Below are 21,712 nucleotides of genomic sequence, written 5' to 3' on the forward strand. Positions count from 1 at the left end.
AGTTCCCTGCACCTATGATGCAGTAGCAGGCTTTAAAGCGTGCTTTCACCTATGAATGTGATAGAAAGCCATTGGCAATTGTCATCAAAATGGATTTTTTTGGTAGAACTTTCTGACAATTTTTGGTGAGTTACTGAAATACAAACCAGCTTTTTGTACAATGCTAGAATGGAAATTCCATTCTTGATGAAAGGCAGACCATCAGAAGTCCCATCAGCTAGCTTGTCCACCTCCCTGTCAGAAGGCAGAGCTCAAGTTCTTGCTTTGCTTACTGTAGTCTGAGGGTCTTTCCTCTCCTGTACTACTTGAGTGACCGTGATTATTCTTCTTGGGTGGACATCTTGTCTTATTTGGAAAGTTCTTGATTTTTGTGAGGGAATGTCTTAGAAATCTCTGGCTCTTGCAGGTCAGTCAGATCACTTTTCCTTAGTCCCTTTTATCAATGTGTGGCAATATACACTACACCACAGTAATGGCATCAAATGAGAGTAGTTTTCACTCCTTGTTTTGCTTTTGATTCAGCAGATGTCTATCTGTCTGTCTGAATTCGTTTTAAGTTGGATGTCTGTGATTAAACAAAGACATCTTCTTTTACCGTTCTGAAATAAACTCTACTCCTCTACCGTAGACTGAGACATAAAATAGAAGTGGAACCTGTAAAAAAAAAACCGCCTATGGTAAGAATGCCATGGGCTATTTATTTCTGTGGGGGTAAATTCCTTTACCCTGAGAATGTGAGGCTACGCTAGGATTTAGAAATCTCTCACTCAAGAATGCAAAGTGCAGGGAGCTATAGAAAACAGCTGGGTGTGTCATTCATTGCCTAGTTAAATAAAAAGAATAGTTTTTGATCTCAAGTTGGCCTATATATGCTATGAAGTTGGTCAGTCCTCATTCCAACCACTGCCATGAGCCCAAGGAAAGAGTTTAGTGTTAATTTTATTAATAAATACCTCCCCATTTTCAAAGCACTATAAAATACATTAATTAAAAGTCTCCTCTCTATTATACAGAATCATGCTGTGCTTGCAGAGAAAAAGCACTTTAGTAACTGAGTGTCTGCAACTTCTTGCCTCCAATAATTAAGCACTAACATAAGGCGCAGGCTTACAGTGTAATTAATTCCTTAATGTTGAAGATGCTTGTCCAGGGTACAAGGGTGGGCTCCTCCTGCCATGTTCTCCTATCTGATCTCTGCTTCTTAGGTCAGTACTCACAGCAGAACTTCAGTTACCGCACTGGCTCAGAAACTTGGCTCCACACAGGGTCTTCCTGTCTAACAACAGGGGGACCTGCATCATACCAACACTTCTAGTAGTTGCAGCTTGCAATCTTAACTTTTTTTGATGAGGGTCTTTTTTTTTCCAAATAAGTGCCATGCTCGTACCATCTTCCGCAGTCTGGCCAAATTAGGTTTGGGCTGGAGGGAGAAAAATTAAGCAGCACTAAATCATAACTAAGTAAATGAACTTCAATACCTCCATACTCTTTGCCCTAATACAGTCATTCCCAAGTTTTTTTAATATCTAATTCAAAGTCCTGCCTGACTTTCAACAGAATCCAATTTCATAACTTAATATAGCACAGTAATAGCAAAAGGGAAGGAGCAATGATTTATTCTTTTTAAATTTAAATGTTGCTATTTCTTTGCCTTTTTCCCCCCATTTTATAGCATCTTAAACTTTGGGGAAGTAGGCATTTGTTTAATTAGCACCTTCACCACTAGTAGAATATCAGAATTTACATGTTTTCCAAGTTTTACACTTAAAAACTGCAAACACTTTAAATGTATGCTTAACTTTAAGGACTAATGGACCCCATTCAAGTCAATGTGACCATTCAAATGAAATATGGTAAGACCCTTGCTAAAGTGTTTGCAGGAGAGAAGGTTTTAATGTTCTAATGTTTTGTTTTAGTGGTAACAGCTATGTAAAAATTCAAGTAAGGTACAGCCAGTGGTGATGGTTTCAAGCTGGTCCATTCTAGTTCTAACATACACATACATGACATGCCTTTGATAATCCAGAGTGTGGATTATCAAAGGCACATCAGTGTCCCACACAGTACCTGCTTTTCCTGCTGTAGATGGTCTATATCTGCAAGAGGCATCATGGAAGGTCTTCCATGAGCACACTGGAAGGGCAGCTGGCAAGATGACAAAGCTTCAATGAGCCTGCAGCTCTCCTTCAAAGTCAAACGCTCGTTAAACTTAATAGCGCCTGGAAAAAAAGATACAAGTTCTTGCACATGCTGCCAAAGAGAATTCAAACCACCCAACAGACTTCCCTCCACAACTGTGGTTTTCACAGAAAACAGGGTGGCTCCCATAGATCAGCTGGGAGGCTGCAAAGGCAGCCCAAAGGCTGCAGTATGGCAGATTTAGGGCTTAGCTCAATTAACCAGCCTCCTGCATAAGGATCAGCTTTCCACGGCCTAAACTTTCACCTAACCCAAGTCTGATGGACAGTAAGATTATTAGGTTTTGGCTTTTCAGATGATGTTGCAAGAAGCAAATGGGGTGCCTTTTTTTTTAAATATGTGTGTGTGTGTGACGGCTGAAGATGCAACCAGTTTGCAAATCAAAAAGTATTAAACCAAGACGACAGCTAATATCAGTTCCACAGGCTTTATCAATCAATCAGTTCTATGTGCCTGCCACTGACAGGCATCAGTTCCAAGACCAAATGCCAGCCCTGCCACTAAGTCCTTTCTCAGAAGTGAGTACTTAACGGCATCCAGAGGAAATCCAAGCAGAATAAGGAGTCATTTCAGAGGTGTTTGCAATCTTTAGCCTTCACAGATGCACAAGACCATCTGCAATCTGCCTTTCAGCCACGGGACTTTTTTAGATATAAAAGAAATATACTGTCTGCCATTTACAGAACGCAGTGACACTATGAAAACAGATGCTTTTGGTTCACGTTTGCTCTTTCAGCATAATCTTGTCGCTACTGTATATGGCACAGGAACTGCCACAAGAGGCTAGAGCTACTGCAGTCTACACCTGTAAGGTCTGCTCATTTCCAGGTGCTGGAAAGCCATAGTCCCTTAGAAGACGTAAATTCCTACTGCACTCCTTCCAAAAATACTTGAAAGGTCACAGGCACAGGTGAACTAGCGCTTTTGATACTTCTATGAAAGAAAAAATGCCTTTTGGGAAGTGTCCTAAGTCTTCTTTCCTGCTTGCTTTCAAGCATAGTCCAGCACCTCCCCTTGCTCCTTCACAGAGCTGTTATTTGAATGGTTTAGAGCTCACCCAGGTGACTGCATGACTGCATCTCAGAACTGTATTCTGTGTTTCATGTTAGGGTTGGGAAGTATGTTAGACCCATACATGAATATACGAGTGCAGTATTGCTTGTCCCTCATAGTGCTGTCCATGAAAAGACCATTATCTCCTCAGCCCTATGAAACACACAGTCTGCAATCCCAGAATTCCTGCGAACACATTCTGAAACCACTGTCCCAAGGGGGATGTTGTGTAGAGACAGAAAGGTTTAAAAAAAAAAAAAAAGAAAGAAAGAAAAGAAGTAGAGTTTCCCTACCATGACAGGCCTGGGAAGCTAACACCTTCAGAAACGTCAGGGGCAGTGTCCCTCGTGCTCCTCCTGTGGTCTGCACTAGCTAAAAGTAGTAAGGGAACATCATCTTACTTTCTGTTTAATAGGAGAAAAAGGAAGAACTGTAATACAAAGGAAACTAAAAATGAGGAAAAGCTAGTGGATTATCTAGTCCACCTGTCTCGTATGAGGCTTAGCACACTTACTCCCTTTGGTTCATGCAGTAAGCTTTGCATAGTCAACTTTAGAAGCAGACAGCAACTCACCTCAACTTCTTCTTGAATAAGCTTCTGGAAAGAAAAAGGTAATATCATCAGTAGCTATTTCTCCCTTTCATTGCCCATAGCTTGCTTTGTCCATATCTGTTTATACTTTACTGGGTAACTGCCAGAACCAGGAAAAATGATGCCATTGCTAGTAGTACACTGACCACAGTGTGAAAGATCTAGGTGTAAGTCCTGATGTCTCACGAGTATCTTAATCAGACTTTAGACTAATCACTTGGTTTCTCTCTGTATCAGTTTCCTATCTGTAGAATGGGTATAATGGAACTCTTATACCTCAGAGTGCAATGAATGCATGTTATCTTTGAATAGCTGCCCTTTCTTCTTTGGATAATAGTCCATGTGGATTTCATTGCTGATGTCTAAAATGCAATGAATTCATAATCAATCATGAATAGGTGCTACCAGTCCTAACTAAAAGGACTGCAGAATAGATCTGCCAAAATGCTCATGAGATCTTGAGGTGTCAGCTAAGCATGAGTGCTTGTGAGGCACAGACCTGATCCCCTCCTCCGCCACTTTTAGTGCTCTTGGCCCCCAAATCACACCAGGAGAGTATATTATTTTGAGTTCTTCCCAATTACAGCAAGGTTGGAAAAGAAAATTTAATCAGATGAATCATCTTCTCTGTTTCTTCCTTTAATATCAAAAGAGATGTATAGCAAGACTGGTCTGATTCACAATGGCTCAGCCTAGTGGCTGAATATAGTACTCCAGGAGTCCTTGAAGCAGTTACAATTGTGGGGAATTGTTTACAATGGAAATTGCAAGTAATCAGTTCAGCAATTTCTTCCTCAAACTGCAGAACATCTGGAACAGCAGCTTTTAGGAAGCTGCACTGCCCATGTAGAGATTTCATGAAAACAACTTTAAATCCTAACAAGTAATATTTCTGTGTCAGCAATCTTAATCATTTTACTGTTCATTCAAGCATTGACTGTTCATTCAAGCCTTCATGAGCAGTAAACTGTTGAAACATCTGCACTATATACTATTTTTCTTAGCTTCTCCACTAGTCCAAGTCCAAAAGAGTCTCCTATCGTTTCTGTTACAGTTCAGGGATTTCAGTTGTGGGACTATTTAGCTACTAAAAGGGATGGCACCCACATTTGCCAAGGGACTTCACCGTCTCCCTCGTAACAGAGACACTCTAATACCCTGGGCTATTAACACAGAACAAGACCCAGTATCACAATTTCACCCATATCCACAGCTGACCTCCACAATGCTTTTAGTGACAGGTTGTCTTTTCCGTCGTAATTCATTGGCTTCTCTTTCTATAAGACACAGTGGCACTTTCCTCACTAGAATCAAGGACCTGTTGGCCTCAGGAAATGATAATTCAAGACCCAAGTCCTCCAAATTTTTGTAGCAGCATCTGAGGAACAAAAAATACCAGAAATAAGACATCAACCACAGTAGCTATGTCTCCACAGCATACATAAATATTTCTGTAGTCCCCATATATGCTTCTTCCTGCAACAGTTTCCAATCTCAAAATCCATGCATCATGAGATGCCAAGTAATTTTGCCCTTTCAGCCTACATTCAGGCATGTTTTTTCACTCCAGTCAACTGTGCATATCTCATGTTCCACAACCACAAGATCTAAAAGTTCCTGTATTATGTGGAGAGAAGCTATATGTCTAAATTTAGAAATCTATCTTTTCTAAAGATGCATGAGGTATCTGGTTCAACACACAAACACTCCAAATGTTAAAATCATGCAGCATAAAGGCTCCTCTAAGTCTAACCTAAAAAACTGTGATTTCAATTGACACATAATAGCAAATACTTACAATGGAAAAAAATATTGTAAGAAATTTATGCTGGTTTAATGAACTTTATATCCCATTAAGCAAAGAGAACCCAGGAAAGAACAACCCCTAGTTAATCTGATATATGTCACCCTGTGGATGGAAAAATACACACAAAACCAGGACTTCACAGTCAGATGAGAACTTATCTTCAAAATGAAAACAACTGTAACAATATATAGTTCATTTTATTAACTCAGGGAACATTCATTTAAAACAAAGGTGGTGAAGGTCTATTTTAGAAAAGAGATTCTTTGAACAAAAGAGACGCTAATCTAAACTTACTGAAATCAGTCACAAAAATAATACAATTATTAGCCTCCATATGGAGATGACTTGTGTAATTCTACCCAAAAAAAGAAGACGTGTATAGCCTTCAGCAAAAGCAGAGAAAGACAGAAAAAGCCCATTGTGTTGGAATGACAGAATCCAAGCAGCTATTGAAGTCAATCAGGCCTTTTTTTTTTTTTTAAGGGGGAAAGAAAAAAAAAAAAGGAAGTTCAAGAGAGTCAACAGAACAATGCATTCCTACAATGCTCAGTAGACAAATAACAGAATCAAAGCTGCAGGTGAACCAGAGGTCCAGCTGAACTATTAAATAGCAAGCATAGCTGAAGAGAAAGGTCTTTTAGGGAAGTTAATTTATTTCATTACCTCAAACTTTACCACAGAATACAGTCATACTCTGCCAGCAACAATAACAACAGAAATTAGATTTTTACATAGTACATTTAATTCATAACTTTTTAGTAAGGAAAGTCTCACAGAGTGATTGTAAAGAGACAAACTGCCAATAAATACTGATAAATTAAAGAGCAACACAATAAAAGCACCAGTAAGCCAGCACCAGTATATGCCAGCACCAGGAAACTTCTTGAATCAATTATCTTAAATGATAACTGAAAATCACAACTGGCATCCCACTGTGCTGAATAATTTAACCAGTGTCCTTAAAAGAACACCATGCCTCTCTGATTTACTTTATCTTACTGATTTTTGTAGTGTGTTTGTGATATAGCTGATGAAGAAAAGCAGCTCACAGAATGTATCTGGTCTTTCAAAAAGCCTTTGTTGCTGTCTCTTAAAAGTGGCTACAAATGCAAATACAAAAAGTTGTCATGGATAGAGAAGTAACATTTGTCATGATTTAGAGGCTACGGAAAAAAGGTATGCTGGCAACAGTTGGTCAGTTTTCAACATGACATGAGCCCTGATCTGCATCTTCATAACTGTTTATTAATGATGTGGAAAAGAAGGGGCATGGTCAAGCAGGCAAATTTGTAGAAAATACGAAATCATTTAAGTCAGCTGCGACTAAAGATGATGTTGAACTCAATCAGAACTTAAAACAAGTAGAAAAATGATGAATGAAATCAGTAGGATGAGTGAAAAAGGTATAATGAAAAATGGACAGAAGAACTGAATTTATTGCTCCTAAAGACAAATAAATGCAAATTATCAGAAACAATTTGATCTATTTGTACATTTTGTTGGCTTCTACATAAATGGCAAAAAAAAAAAAATCCACAATTCCATGTTTCTTTGTCATGACCATTCAATAAACAAGCAGTTCATGCAAGCAGCAGTAGCCAAAAAAGCAGACAAAATATCAGTTGTGAATATAACAGAGAAAATATGGGCACAACTGCCGAGCTACTGTACAAATCAATGGGATACCCTCACTTGGTATATTCTATTCAATTTTGGCCATCCTGTCTCAAAAGTAGATATATCAGAAACGGAAGACATTCAAAGATGAGTGCAAAAACAGTTCAAAGTTGAACAGGAGGCATTACAAATATTGTGATGTTAGCAAGAACATCGTTAAGAGGTGGCAACAACAAAGGCATCCAAATATTACTGAACTATGAACAGCAATGGTTACATTCTCACACTTTTCCCCTAAGGCAGGTGGAACATAATAGCGCTTTACACTTTCCTTTGGAATTTCTGGTATTGGCCATTGTCACATGAAAGAGTTACCAAATGGATACAGCAGTGATACTGTTACAATTGGAATGCCACCAAAAAGGATTTACACCAAACAAGTGTATCCCTATAGTAGGCAACAATCTTAACAAGGAGTGATTTAAAAGCTGTGGAGTTTGCCCCAGGCATCACAAAAAAAAACCAGTTTGAGAATAATGAGGTAGTCCTGTGAATGTTAAGACAGAACTTCACCTGAAAATGAAGAAGAATGCAGGGAAAAAAACCACAAATGCATGTGGCAGGTGACAGACAGGGATTTTTAGGAAAAACGTTTGATTAGTGTCCAATAGGTCTTCAATAGTCCAACAACAAATCTGTATCTAAACGCTTGCAGTACAAAAGTTAAATATCCTAATAGTAGCTAGGCCACCATTCTGAAACATTCAGGAAACTGTTCATTAGTTACTCTTGGCAGGCACCTAGGATTAAGGAATGCATTTTTGAAGGATTCACAACACAAACTTTCCATACCCCATCCTGCTCTTCTCAAACAGCGCCTGTTAAATCAGTGACTAGATCGACACTACGGGCACTGCACTCCAGTGTGCACTCCCAAGTCCTGAGCCCCAGACAGAAGGATCTGCTTTGGCACTCTCCTGGCCCACGTGTGACGGTTTACTCTGCCATGGAAAACGAGCACATTGCAGAGGCACAGAGATAGCACGCCATGGGGTTTTGTCTTGAGATGTTGTAATGACGTGCCTGAGAAGCACACCTGTCTTGATACAGCCCATTGGTCTCGGCTCAGGAAAGAATCGACAGCTTTCTTCAGGAAAGAAGCTGTTGATTCTTTCCTGAGCTTCATGGTAACCTAGCAAGATATAGAGATCTTCCTGGTCAACAGAGCCGCCCCAAAAAGTTTAGAGCTATTGGCCATTACTAACCGTAGAAATCTTCTTTGTTCTTCTGTAACTTCAATCTCCAAAGGGGGAGAGATGGATGAGGAGAGTAATTTCTTCTTGCCACATGCTGCAGCTTCCTTCTCATAGGAATCTGTGAATGAATCGTTTAGAAGCATCCTCTCTTAGAATATTTACGCAGGCATTACCCTTAATGACCCTATGGTTTGGCATGTAATCCTCTGTTTGGATTAAAAAGTGACCACAGAATGCCTTCTTCTGAAACTTGTGGAGGACTGGGAATGTCACAAACCAGACATCTAGTCTCTGGGGCAGGGTTGGTTAATGCCACTTTGTTTTTTCCCACCAGTTCCAAAAAAGAGTCACTCTAAATAGCAAAAAAAAATACTGATATATTTAGTCCAATTCACAGAGAGCAATTTTTCCACAGAAAAGTCTGATATAAATGGCATTAAAATACTATTCATTAAGCATTTCTCCCTTCAGTCTTTAACTTTTTTCAGTACCTGACCAAAAGGAGCAGAGTTCCTGGAACCCTCTCTGCAGGAACTGTGCAGTATTTATAGATGAAAGAGAAGGTCAATGATTTTTAAGTACTTGATGGATGGCTATTGTGCTTTTTAACACTGAAACCAATGGCTAATGAGCTTACAGAGAAGACCATTATCCCTTTGCAAACAGTTTCAGATTGTGGAAATTTTAGGCTTTAAGCACAGTATTCAGCTAAAAAGGAACCAAATGAACTATGCTCTTTACTCTGCATCCCATGTCTTATTCTTCACAGCACAACAACATAATCTTATTGATGTTGTTCTATTTCCTCTTCATTGTTTTTCCTATCAGTCTCCCTGCTCTTTCATTATGTCAGGACTATTTTAGTTTGATAGTTCTGTGGGTAGGGAGTGTATCTTCTATTTTTGGAAACACTGTAACAATTTTCAGCTGCCAATACTATGACTGCTACAGATACTGAATGTCTGCACTCTCCTAGGAATCAGGATAAAGATGACAAATTAATATCCCATTGGTCCATACATCCCAGATTTATCCTTACAATAAATTAGTTAGCAAGCTTCCCCTTTCAGACAGCTCGTTTGTACTTTTCTGTGCATTGATTATCTTTCTTCCTGAGACCATCTGAATCCTCACCTGCAATAAGCTGCTCCAAGCGGACCCGTTCATGAGCTGCATGTTGGTCCACCAAAATCAAGAGGTTTCCATCTAAAAATGTACCACAAGAGATGAGAAACAGACAGCTTTGTACCAGACAACTGCTCAGGTTGGGAAGAATGACCACTCTCTAGAGGCCACATTTAGAAGATAACCATCAGCCAGTTTTACAGAAATAAAGTGAGGAGGAGGCTGTGTTGGCAGAACATAAAGTCACTACAGAACAGAAATGTAGTGATCCAAATTGGCATTTAAATTAAGGTAATTAGATTGAGTCAGAAACTCTTGTCTATTGACATCTTCGTCTAACTTCAGAATGAGAGCTGAGGTCACCCACAAAGTGTTCTGTTTAATAGAGTCTTCAAAAATGTTACGAAAACTACTGGTTTTGAATGCCTTTTTTGTACGGCTTCAGCAAGCTTCAACAATGAATATGTCCAGACACTGTGAACAGAGTCTGAAAGATGTTAGTAATTTGAGTACAATCTATTTTTATAACACTAATCTGAAAGCAGTAGGAACATTCAACAACATCCAAAATAAAGATAAAGAAGATCCAGGAAATTTCAAGTGAAGACTAACATTTTCCTCTACTCACAATATCATCCCAAGGCAAGAAGAGAATACAAACAGGATAGTGTTCCCTCTGCAGTCTAACTGCACTTGACAGCCACCTCAAGTTCATGGTAATAACCACTCTTACCTGCCTTTTTATCCACTTCATTCCTAGTGTTGATTAAACAAGCAATAAATTTATTGTCCACTTGCTGCAGAACCTGTAAGATACTCAGAAAAATCATTACCCAGTGGTAAAATTATTTTTAAAATGAAGGTAAACAAAACAAGACGACAATCAAGATGGATCAAGCGCAACAAATAGCTAGTAGGATGATCAGGGGAGCAGAAACCACATCTTTTCTCATCCCAAAGGCTTAAAGAATTTGGCCTAGCGAAACTGAGAAGATATATAATTATTCTTTTTAAACACAGAGGGGGGCTAAATATGGAAAAGGCAGCAATTATTTAAGCTAAAAGACAATACTGGCAGAAGGTCAAATGACCATAAATCAGTCATGAAACAGTTTAGTCTGGAATTGAGAGAAAGTTTCAAAATACCCAAGAAAATAATTCTGGATCAATTTTTTTCATAGAGAGTCCTAAGGGCAAGAGCTCTAATTGTTCTAAGGTGGAGCTGGAAATTTACAGAATGGATTAAATGCTTGCGTAGAAGCCTCTTTGAGTTGGGAATTAAAGCTGCACACAGCGACTCTGAGTATTTCATTTGCTGATATCACCAAAAGAGAATGTAAACAACCTTTTTTAACCTGCCCTGTGTTTAAGGACTTGTGCTGATCCTCTGTAGGAGCCAGGAAGCATTTTATTTTCCTTAATTTCTGATGTAGAATTTGCCTCTGTGACTTGATTCCACCTTCCCCTCAAGCATCATAAATCAACCAGAACTACAGGGAATACTGAGCAGGGATGCACAATGCTTTCAGTATCTTATTGTTAGATTTAAATTAACAGATGTGGTGTTAGGGAGGAATTTCTCCCCAAGTCACACAGGTAGAGCTCACTCTGAATTCTCTGTCTCACAACATGTGCATTTTTCACCTCCTAGATAAAAAATAATACATGATCCTATTTCTTTGCAGGGATGCAAGATATTAATGATTCTTTTTATTCTTTTCCTGTGGCATCACGCAACATTTTGTGCTTTTCATCTTTTCTACAGAGATTCTCAAAATTGCTATAGGGTACTGAAGGCAGTACTTAGCTTCCTCAGAGATGGAAAGTGGTAATTTCTTCTAGCTTTACCTTCTTAAAAGCATACAAAGGAAAACATTATGCAAGTATAGTTAATCACAGAACCACTCAGTAAGTTTTAAAGAACAGTTCTTATTATGAGTGAACAGAAAAATGGTACCTTCCATTTTCCAGCTTTCCTGTCCTGTCTTTTTGAAAAATAATCTGTTTACTGTAATAACTTTATTTACTCCTGTTATTCTTGCATATACAACATAAGTAAGTGAATAATTTGTATCCTTGTCCTCCCTGGAGATCAACGTTACCATGCACCACACAGTCAGAACCTGAAATCTCAAAGTCAGCAACCTGATTGCATGAGAGTAATGCTAACCTGGCCTGTAAGCCTTTTGTCATTGGGATGCAAGAGAGGGAGAGAATCCCCTTTGGCATTTCTATCCAGGCAAACCATCAAAGAATGTAAGCTGAAGCCATACATTTACATCAGCTTTTAAGCTAACATTCAAAACATTTGATAAAGCAGCACTAAAACAGTTAAACTTGATGCTACGATGCCATTTTTAATAATCACTTTTCAGAGCAGACATAAATCTTAAACCAAAATTTCAAGTCTTTCCATGAAATCTGGGATTTGCTTTTGAAACTCCTCTGCTGAAGAATTACATTTCTACGGTCAATAAAAATGGAAGATACAGGACATAGATTTCAGAGAAATACGAACTAAGCAAATGCCTACAATAAATACAAAAACCTGCCCATTGAAATATCGTTTGGTTAACAGTGTTTCTAAGCAGCAGTAACAGGGCTCTTGATTTTATTTAACCATACAGTCAAGGAATTTTAGAGGCACTTGCAGATGCTGATAACCATGGGATGATACTAAGATCTGGCATGACATACGTGTCTGCTGGTATCACACAGCAACCAAGAATACTGTTTGTGCTTGTGAAAATTAGGGATATGATCTATTTCCCTGGATACTTCTTTCCCACCAGGCAGAAACATCAGCAAATCCCATTGGCTGAGTAGGAATCTGGGGGTGAAAACTAGTAATAGATCATATTGTACCTGCACTGAATGAACCATGTCTTTGGTGAAACGGTAAGGATATAATATATTGTGAATTTTCACAGCCAGATTGTCAGCCTGACTGCTGGTCACATCAACAGCAATCTGTAAAAACAGAATTACAGATGAAGCAGGCTATAAAGGATATGGCAAAAAACTCAAACACACACAAAATACCCCCAACAAACCAGCTTTAAGAAGAACTGGAAATGACTCTGTATTTTGACAAACCAAGCTTTCTACACAAGAATACCACTGGCTAAAGATACCATCCAGCAATCCCTTTGCTTCCATCCTCATATACTTTCCCATCTGGATATTGCCTGCTAACTTCAATGCATTCAGCTGATTTCAAGTCCCTATCAGAAAACCTGAAGATAATTATCAGCCTACGTGAGCTCTCAATGGATTGCATTACAAAAGATGTATTACCCTGAAATGAGTCAGAGCACACGTCACAGCAACAGAACTGTTCCTTTCCAGAAACTCACCAGCAGGTGGTTTGCTACTCCGTCTCTATTGTTCGCAGGTGGAAATGGTTACATACATATGTTTACACACACACAACATGATGATTAAAGATAATGCTACCTCATGACAACAAAGGAAGTTTTTCTAAAAGCTTTAACATTGTTTCCCTCTCACATGCTATAATCCTGCCAGGCTATAAAAACAAGTATCGTAAAATACACTTTTAAGACCCATTGCATCCCAGAGAAGAAAGCTGGGTTATTTTAACTCTGTCCACAAAGAGGACAGACACTGTATTACAATTCTGCCATCCTTTAACTTTTAACTTTAAGATGACTATCTCTGTAGAGGGAAAGAGAGCTTACAATAATGTTTTGCTTTTGAAATGACGTAAGGCAAAAGATTAGCCTGATACCTGCTTCTCTGACTTTGAATAAATCCACAACAGTGACTTATATATAAATAGTCTATACAAACACATAACTGCCAGGTCTACAGTCTAATATATCTCTGAATAACTTATATGCAACAGTTACAATATTCCCAATTTTGGTCCCCATGTCAGAAAATAACAGAGGGCTAAACTGACTCCTATTTTAGCATGAGATGAGAGATAACACTTACCTCTGGGCAGGGAACAAAAACAGGATTATCCCATTCTGAAAGCAATGACTGGAGAGACTCCCCTTCAGCACCTAGGAAAGAACATAATACAGGGACTATCGCCATCTGTCAGTAGAAGGTGCCTTGGGTACCTCTACCTCACACAAATATTATTTTATTTTTTCCATCATAAAAAGGGAAGAATGTAGAGATAAATAATGGAACATGAGACTGGGCTTCTCTATTGTCTGCTTTAACTAGGAAGGACACTGTGCAGCTTTCTGACTCCTAAACCTGCTGCAGCACAATTCATCAGGCCCTGGAAATGGCAGGGAGCGGGAGGAGGGAAAGACAGACCTGTTTAGCTACCCGCTCCCTCAGGACAAAGCCACATACCAAAAAGATGATTTCATCCTTTCCACTGCAAAAAAAATTGTGAGGATTGAAGCTATTTTTTACATTCCAAGGTTGGAACGAGTACAAAGAAGGGAGTAGGTAATTATTCTTTAAACTACTGACATAATTCAACAAAGAACTGGGTATTTCATCCTGTAAATAAGTATCCCCTAACCTGCCTTCAACCCTAAGAGATTTTTTTTTCCAGTTCTAGATTTGAGATGACTCATACGGTCCCATTGTTAACAGACCTTGAGTAATTCTGGGTTCCTGTTGGGACATCTTTTTTTTTTACCACAGAACACTGTGTCCTGGAAAGCTGGCCCTACCTCTCAGATCCTGGCTTGCTAGAGTCTTCTCTTCTCGAGGTCTAGGAAGGAAGGGTAGCACAATCTCACTTCTAAAGGGCTGGCACCTGAACTGAATCCCTAAACACAATATAAATTTACTGCTGCAGATTCATCAGCATGCAAAATTACAAAAAGCTATACAATTATTATATTCTCATAAATTTATGAGCGTGTGCTTAGCCCTGTACAAATTACGGTATCCCACAGATTTTACAATCTAATATTGAGAAATAACAACACATATGTAAAAAGCTGAGAATTATCAGACACACTTGTATCAGGAAATGTATTATTTAAAAATATTACCGTGGATTCTGCAAGACTGTCCTTCTTAAAAATTGGCTGCTGCTTTAATCACATAAGAATTATTTCCAGAATTAGTGCAATCAGAAGTGCCATCCCCAAAAGAAAGAGAAGTCGTATAGTAAAGTCTGTCAGATATCAAAACACTTTTGACTTCCCTCTGTTAAGGTGTGGCAACACTGTCAGTCTATCACCACTCCTATCAATACTTAATACAGTTGTCAGTCAGTGAGACCACATGAGATATCAGAGAAAGCCTAACAACATGTTCCTACCCACCCAGAAATGATTTAATGATATTACAAACCAGCACTGTTATCAAGATTATTAAGAAAAGTGGCTCAGATTTCCAGCACAGTGGTAAACATTTCACCCTTCCTTTGGTACAATTCAGACTTCTATTCTTTGTGAAATAATAATGAATTAATAAAGTTCCTTTCTACTAAGAAATTAAGGGTGTGCATTCAGGAAAAGTGGCAGAGTGATAACGCCAAAGAACACCAGCTGCGTGCTGATAAGCTCAGCATGAAAAGGCTCTATGAGATCCTAGGCCAGTCCGTAGACTCCTGACTGTTGGCTCCATTCCAGTAAGGACCAGTGATGGTCCTACCCTGGGGACTGAGAATCCCTTCAAGAATGCAAACTGGCAGCCCAGCATGGGACAGTAACTCAGCATCCCATTGTCACAAAATCCAGAATAGAGGACAAGGTGGCCTGATGTGGTTCCTAGTAAAATGTGGCAAGTTGAAAAATGCTACCTAATTCAGACTTTGACAGAACTTTTATAGCTATTATCGTTGAAAGATATTATCCCTCAAGGTCACAGAAGCACTTGTCAACTATGTGAACAGAAGTCCAGCATTTTATACATAGAATCGTAAACAACGATGTATTTCTCTGCTTCTTGCTGCAGGGAAAGTCCTCGTTTGGGACATACATTTTTCATAAAACTAAGATTTTCTTGCCCCAAGGCCAGTGAGAGTTCAGAGCTGGCAGAGATATTATTAATATGATTTTTCTGACAAGTAACATCAGAAAAGGTGCTAATGTAATAGCAATAGGGTAATAATGTATCTACTTTATACATGCAAACCACATACAGTCACCATACTTGAGTATTAATTTTCAGTTGCCTCAATTAGATCATCAGAATATACTGGTGTAATGACATATCAGCCAATAATGTAATAAAAGTACCAAAAAATGCAAACATGGCTGGCATAACAACAAAGACCAAGTCGAACCGGGATGTTAACCTACTACACATGCATAGCATTAGATTATTCAAAAAGGCATCGGATGGTGAAATGAAGCTTGATAAATTTTTCTGCGGCAATCAGTTTAATCAGCACAAAGATGCCTGAGTCTAACCTACAAAATCTAGCATTTCTGTTGTGCACGTGGCACGTGACTGGAAAAAACACCAGATGGCCACTGCTGTCACAGAAAAGAGGATATGGATTATTCTTACCTCCTTCCACCTGCCATCAACCAGTGTAATTTCCCTGAATTTGTGTGTGAGATGCTGTTCTTAATAAATCACAGGGTTATGAAATTCTAAGTCAACACCATGGGGTTACTGACACTACTCTAAAAAGCAAAATGAAAGCATACATAGCAAGTGAAGAAATTATTCCACTCCTGGATCTTAACAGCAGTCCAAAACAGTGCTCAACATCAAGAGACATGAATGCTGTGTTAGGACACAGTTATGTTTATTCCTGTGACTAAAAAGAAGGAATATCCTTTGCTTGAAAAACTGTGAAAGAACATGTTTGTTGAACTTTGAAAATCTAAGATCTATAGGGTCTAGCCAGAGTCCAAACACCTTGTGAAGGTTAGGGAGGTCCAACCTTCAACACAAGAAAAGCGAAAAAGCTGCAGTAGACATCTCACCAAAGAATAACACCATGAACAGAGATAAGAAAGAGTGGCATCATTGATACGATGGAGAGTAACACCAACTATAAGGCTAAGAAAGAACAATGCCATTGGAGGTAAGAAGATGCAACACAATATACGCCTTCAAAGACTACAGACTATACATAATCTGAAAGCATAAGGGTATGCAAGGTATTCTCTTCATAAACATGAAAGCACTATCCAAATATTTTGGACAGAAGGTCAAGCTCCACGTTTCAGTGCTTTGGCTGGCTACTAAACAGCACTGGGGGCCACTGAAATTGGTAAACCACAGAAATCAAAAGTGTTAGTCAAGGAGGGTACATTTGTGCTTGCAATTCATTTTGCCTAATAAAAACAGAGATGTTCTCCTCCTTGTAACAAATTTACTTCAGTGGAGCACAATAGATATTGAGAATTACTGGCATCAATTCTTATACGTAAAAGGGAGTAGCTTAACCACCTAGCTGCCTGTTAATTGACAAAGTGTTGACATTTCTTTTTACTGTCTTATTAAAAACTATCTTTTAATATCTTGAATGTTGATGTGTTATTGTCTCCACAGTCTCTAACACTTTCCTGTTTTTTCCATACAGCTCTTACAAGTAAGGCAGCGGATATTTCAGTATGAACTGTCAGGTGCTGTCAGCAACGTATTTTATGCACCTAGCAGGATACAGTTTTCCTCATCCCACTTGCACAACCACCCCCCCCCTTACCTTTCTCTGAGACAACATTCACAGCCATTGTTGTTATATCTTGAATGCAGGCAGCTTGAAATCCTTCAGCAGGAGGAGTGCTGTAGGTGCTCAGTCCAGTTGCTTTATTGATGTATATTGTCTTACCCGACGAAACATCAAAATCTTGCAGCCAGTCAGAAGACCACAAATCATTCCTGGGATCGCCTGCGCTTGTGTTATCTGCAGAGAATTCCAAGTTACTTGGGAAGGTCATATGGGGAACCTCAGTATCTTTCAAATTTTGTTCTGAGGATAAATCTAACATACTTTTATCTTTACAGATGATGTTAGGACAATCCCTTATATCAGGTAATGATAAAACCCCGCCTGAAGAGACTATGTACTCCCCTTCCATGCTGCTGAGTGGCGATGGGCTGACAGTACTTTTCATGGACTCTGCTTTCATACCGCCTGATTGCAAGCATGTATCCTCCTTAGAAATGCTGTAATTACATTCCCTCATTTTTTCCACCGAGGATTTATATGTTTGACAAGCATCATACAAAAAATCATTACTTGAAGATTCAAGATCAGAACAGTAGTCTTCTTTTCTACTTGAATCTGTTTGGAATTGTTCACCAAGTTGTTCTGCTTCTTTGTGGTCACTTTTCATTCTGGACAGTTTGGATGATAATGATCCTGGAGATCTTTTACAACTTATAATTTTTTTACTAACCTGAGAGTAATCAGACAATGTCAAAGGACTCTGACAAAGGGCTTGTTTGTCCCGTGAAGTTTCTCCACTGCAGAATAAAGTCTCTTCCACAGAACCAAAAACTTGGCTACTATTATTAGAATCTGTATCTTCCACAGCTGGAGTTTCACAAGTGCTCACACTACCATGGTTCTCATTCTGATTCTTTGAAAAGTCACAATTAGCTTGCAAATTAAAAACCTGGAGACCAAATTCACTCTGCTCTGACAACGGTGTTGGTAGTGTACACTTGAGTCTCCCATAGTATCTCCTGAACTTTTCTAACGAACCCAGCTGTGTGGACAAGCTCAGCTTCTTAGAGGGCTGAGGTCTTGGCACAGCTATTTGTCTTCTAGTGCTTTTTATATCTTTACTATGAGGCATACCTGAAGAAGTTGCCAGTGGCAATTCTGCAGCACTCGATGTCTCATAATGTCTTTTACTGGTGGCAGTAGGCATACCTATCCCCTCACTCACCTGATTGGACAAAGTTTTGTTCTCTAACCACTCATTAACATCAGCCATGCTGATGGTGTAAGGAGGTGTATATTCTTTAGTTGCATTACTGGAACTCTCCTTAGCATTTAAAGACTGTACTGGAAAATTCACTTTGTGGCCAAAAATATCCTTGGCACTGACAGGGCCAGGCCTACACTGCATGTTTAATGCAAGATTTGTTGCTGTTTGTTCACATTCATGTGGGGGATCATTTTGCGTAACATGTGTTATGAGGCCTGCAGAGCACAATTTTAATGGTATTGAACTAACAGCCCCTCTTCCAGCATCATCTGTCACTTCAGCCGTTTCCCTGTCTCCTCTTCTTGTGTTACACAGTCTCATCAATGAACTTCCAGAGACAGTTTCTGGTCCCACTGCTGTTTCAACAGGGTCTTCTCTCTCAGACAGTGATTGAGTAACATCATTGTTTAAGGTATGGACCATACTGCTTTTCTGCGCTGCTTTGCCTTGCTGGCTTCCCACGTCTTTTATGTAATTCTCTGCACAATGCTGCAGGTCACCACAACTGTCTATTTTTCTTGTTTCTGATCTGGCCCCTCCACTAAAAGAGGAATAAAGATTTTCTGAAGGTTTCAGATGAGTATCAGATGCTTTTTGGGAACTGTTGGCGTCTTTTGGCTCCTGCTCTGAGATATCTGATATAACAAAATCAGAAGCTGTGTCATCTTTGCCGGACAGTGGAATCTCTACTTTGTTGTTTCTACATGGATCAGACGGTTCAGCAACCTTCTGACTTGGAGCTATTTCAGTTTCCTGTAGATTCGAAGATTTTTTTCCAGCCACGGATTTCCTTTTGACATCTTTTGATTGCAAGTTACACATTTCATAGGAATCCATAAATTCGTCACAGGCTTTCTTAAAACTGTCTTGGATGCTCTTCTCATCGGGGAGTGAGGGCTTCAGAACCGGAGCATTATACAAACAAAAGTCATTATCTTCATTAAATTCTCTGAGGTCCTCACTACACGGTTCAATAAATAGATGTTCTTGTTTCAAAAATATTTTCACTCCTTCCTCTATGCAAGTTAGAAGAACATCCCAGTTCTGGAACTCAATTAGAGTTTTTGCAGGTTCCAGACATACATCATAGTCACTGTATGCACAGGCCACATTGAGAATAAAGATCCCGTACAACTCTGGGCTACAACGATGGCGACCAGGACTTGAACTAGCCTGTCTGCTCGCAGGGCCACTTTTTGCCTTGCAAATGACACTTTCTTTTCTTAATAAAAAATCAATTAGTTTATGTAGTCTTGTCTTTAAAACAAGCCTTCTATTCACATACAAGAACTGCAAATTCTTGTTGTAATGTCCTTCAATACTGATAAAACCACTTAGCTCAAACCCCCCAGACTTATGATTTATTTCTCGTAACTTCTGCGATCTGCCCAGTCCATAAATTTGACAAAACCGAGAGTATACATCTCTTGTCTTAGGGAGCTGAAGCACCATAGAACAAGAAGCATCATTCCTTAAGGAAAGTGAAATAGAGGGATGCATCAGCGACACAGCCTCTACCTTCTGTCTCACTCTCTCAAATTCCAACACAGGATCCACACACTTTCTCCTCACTGGTAACTGATGGAACAGATTACACACAGTCACTGTAGTTCCTCCACTTGGTCTACTCAATTCAGCTTCACAGACTTCCAGTGCTTGACCATTGTGAAATAGTTTCACAAATGTTTTTGCTGTCTTGCTGGTCTTAGATGAAACTTCCACTACGCTGGCCATGTTGGCTATGCTTGCCAAAGCCTCCCCTCTAAAGCCATAGAACGTCAGGTTCTCCAGATCTCCCACTGAGCTGCACTTGCTGGTGAAGTACCGCTTTCCCATTGCATTTAAGTCCTCTCTCCCCATCCCGGAGCCATTGTCTACCACCTGGATCTTAAAAGCTTCCAAATCCACCCTGATAGCTATACATGTTGCTTTGGCATCAATGCTATTGAGGACAAGCTCCTCAACACACTGCCCCAGTGAGTTGATAGTCACTCCAGAACGCAGCCTGGCTCGCACATCTTCCACCAAGCATTTGATCATGTCAAAATCAGATAGATGAGAAACTCAAGAGCTCACTTCTCCATGTTCCTTAAAACAACTCCCTGGGTGGAGAGAAAATAAAAAGAAGAAAAGAAATATAAATTAAAGGCCTGAAAAATCTTTCATTTATTGCATTCACCATCATAAATATACTTTTGTCAGTTTTTCCTGGTATTCAGAGGCTTTTTCTGTGATTAGTTTCCTGCTCAGGCTTTGACTACACATCTTTGGTGCCTTTAGGGTAAATGGCCAGAATCTGAGTCTATGCTCCTTACTAACAACATACGTGATTCTCAAACTTAATATACCTTAACCAAACTCCAACCATTACAAGGCTAAACTCGAATAACTTGCAAGCAAAAGGCTTCTGCTTCCATTTCTATCAAAAATATATAGAAAGTATCATCAAGAAGCGGGCACAGAGCTGCTTTCCTCTCATTTTTAGCTCAATCTCCTCACAAAAATTCACAATGCCTCATTCTGGCCAAAGAGCATCTGCTGGAATTTGTCCAAGAAAGGAATAAGGCAGACTTGGGAAGCGGTGTGGGGTACTGAGGAAGCTGTTTATGTGAAAGAGAACTCGCTATTTTCCAGTCCTGTCCTTGACGACTACTGGTTTCTTACTGGTACACGAGGGGACCCCTCCGCACCCCTACTGCAGAGCTCCCCGTGTAGCTCCGCGAGAGCCGCTCGCCCTCTCTGGGGATCTGGTGCCCCGCTGTGTGACAGCGACCCAGGCCCTGCGCCCGGGCTCGCCGCCACACGCCGTCCCCGCGGTGCGCGGGAGCAGCGGGCAGGCACGCCCTCCCCTCACCGCCTGGGCCCCGGCCCGCTCCGGAGAGAAGCAGCGCCCGGCGCTGACAGAAGCGGCAGCCGCGCTCCCCCGGCAGCGCGGGGCTGCGTGTCCCCCCCCCCGCTCTCACCCCCTCGGTACCCGCTGGCCTGAGGGCGGGGCGGCGCCACAACGGCCGCGGCGCGAGACCAGCCCTAGCGGGCTACCGGGCCCGCACGCGGCTCCTGCCGGAAGGCAACGGCGAGGGTCCCGGGCAGCGCGCACAATGCGCATGCGCGGCTGCGGGCGGGGAGGCGCAGGCGGACTACGGCTCCCAGCAGGCCCAGGGGCCGCGGGCAGTGCGTGCCGGGAGCTGTAGTTCCCGCCCCAGGCCGGGCCTACGGCGGC

General features: G+C 40.3%; 1 protein-coding gene across 7 annotated transcripts; it reads right to left on the reverse strand.

Moving 5' to 3' along the window:
• Nucleotides 1-921: 921 nt before the first annotated feature.
• MLH3 (mutL homolog 3) lies at nucleotides 922-21,569 on the reverse strand. 7 transcript variants are annotated; one of them, XM_068398129.1, is made up of 14 exons: nucleotides 21,467-21,569; nucleotides 18,360-20,594; nucleotides 17,259-17,459; nucleotides 14,314-14,412; nucleotides 13,610-13,680; nucleotides 12,515-12,619; nucleotides 10,383-10,455; nucleotides 9,659-9,730; nucleotides 8,534-8,642; nucleotides 5,063-5,222; nucleotides 3,827-3,850; nucleotides 3,546-3,624; nucleotides 2,068-2,219; nucleotides 922-1,420 (listed from the first exon to the last, which is right to left on the reverse strand). In XM_068398129.1, the coding sequence occupies exons 2-14, from the start codon at nucleotides 20,530-20,532 to the stop codon at nucleotides 1,334-1,336; spliced, it is 3,405 nt and encodes a 1,134-aa protein (XP_068254230.1). In that variant the 5' UTR covers nucleotides 20,533-20,594; nucleotides 21,467-21,569; the 3' UTR covers nucleotides 922-1,333. The 7 variants fall into 7 exon arrangements, with proteins under 7 accessions (XP_068254230.1, XP_068254226.1, XP_068254225.1 ...); XM_068398125.1 differs by having other exon boundaries at nucleotides 17,547-20,594; XM_068398124.1 differs by having other exon boundaries at nucleotides 3,827-3,847; nucleotides 17,259-20,594.
• Between the last annotated feature and the right edge of the window lie 143 nt (nucleotides 21,570-21,712).

This window comes from Nyctibius grandis, chromosome 4, assembly GCF_013368605.1.
Source record: "Nyctibius grandis isolate bNycGra1 chromosome 4, bNycGra1.pri, whole genome shotgun sequence".
Taxonomy (NCBI): domain Eukaryota; kingdom Metazoa; phylum Chordata; class Aves; order Nyctibiiformes; family Nyctibiidae; genus Nyctibius; species Nyctibius grandis.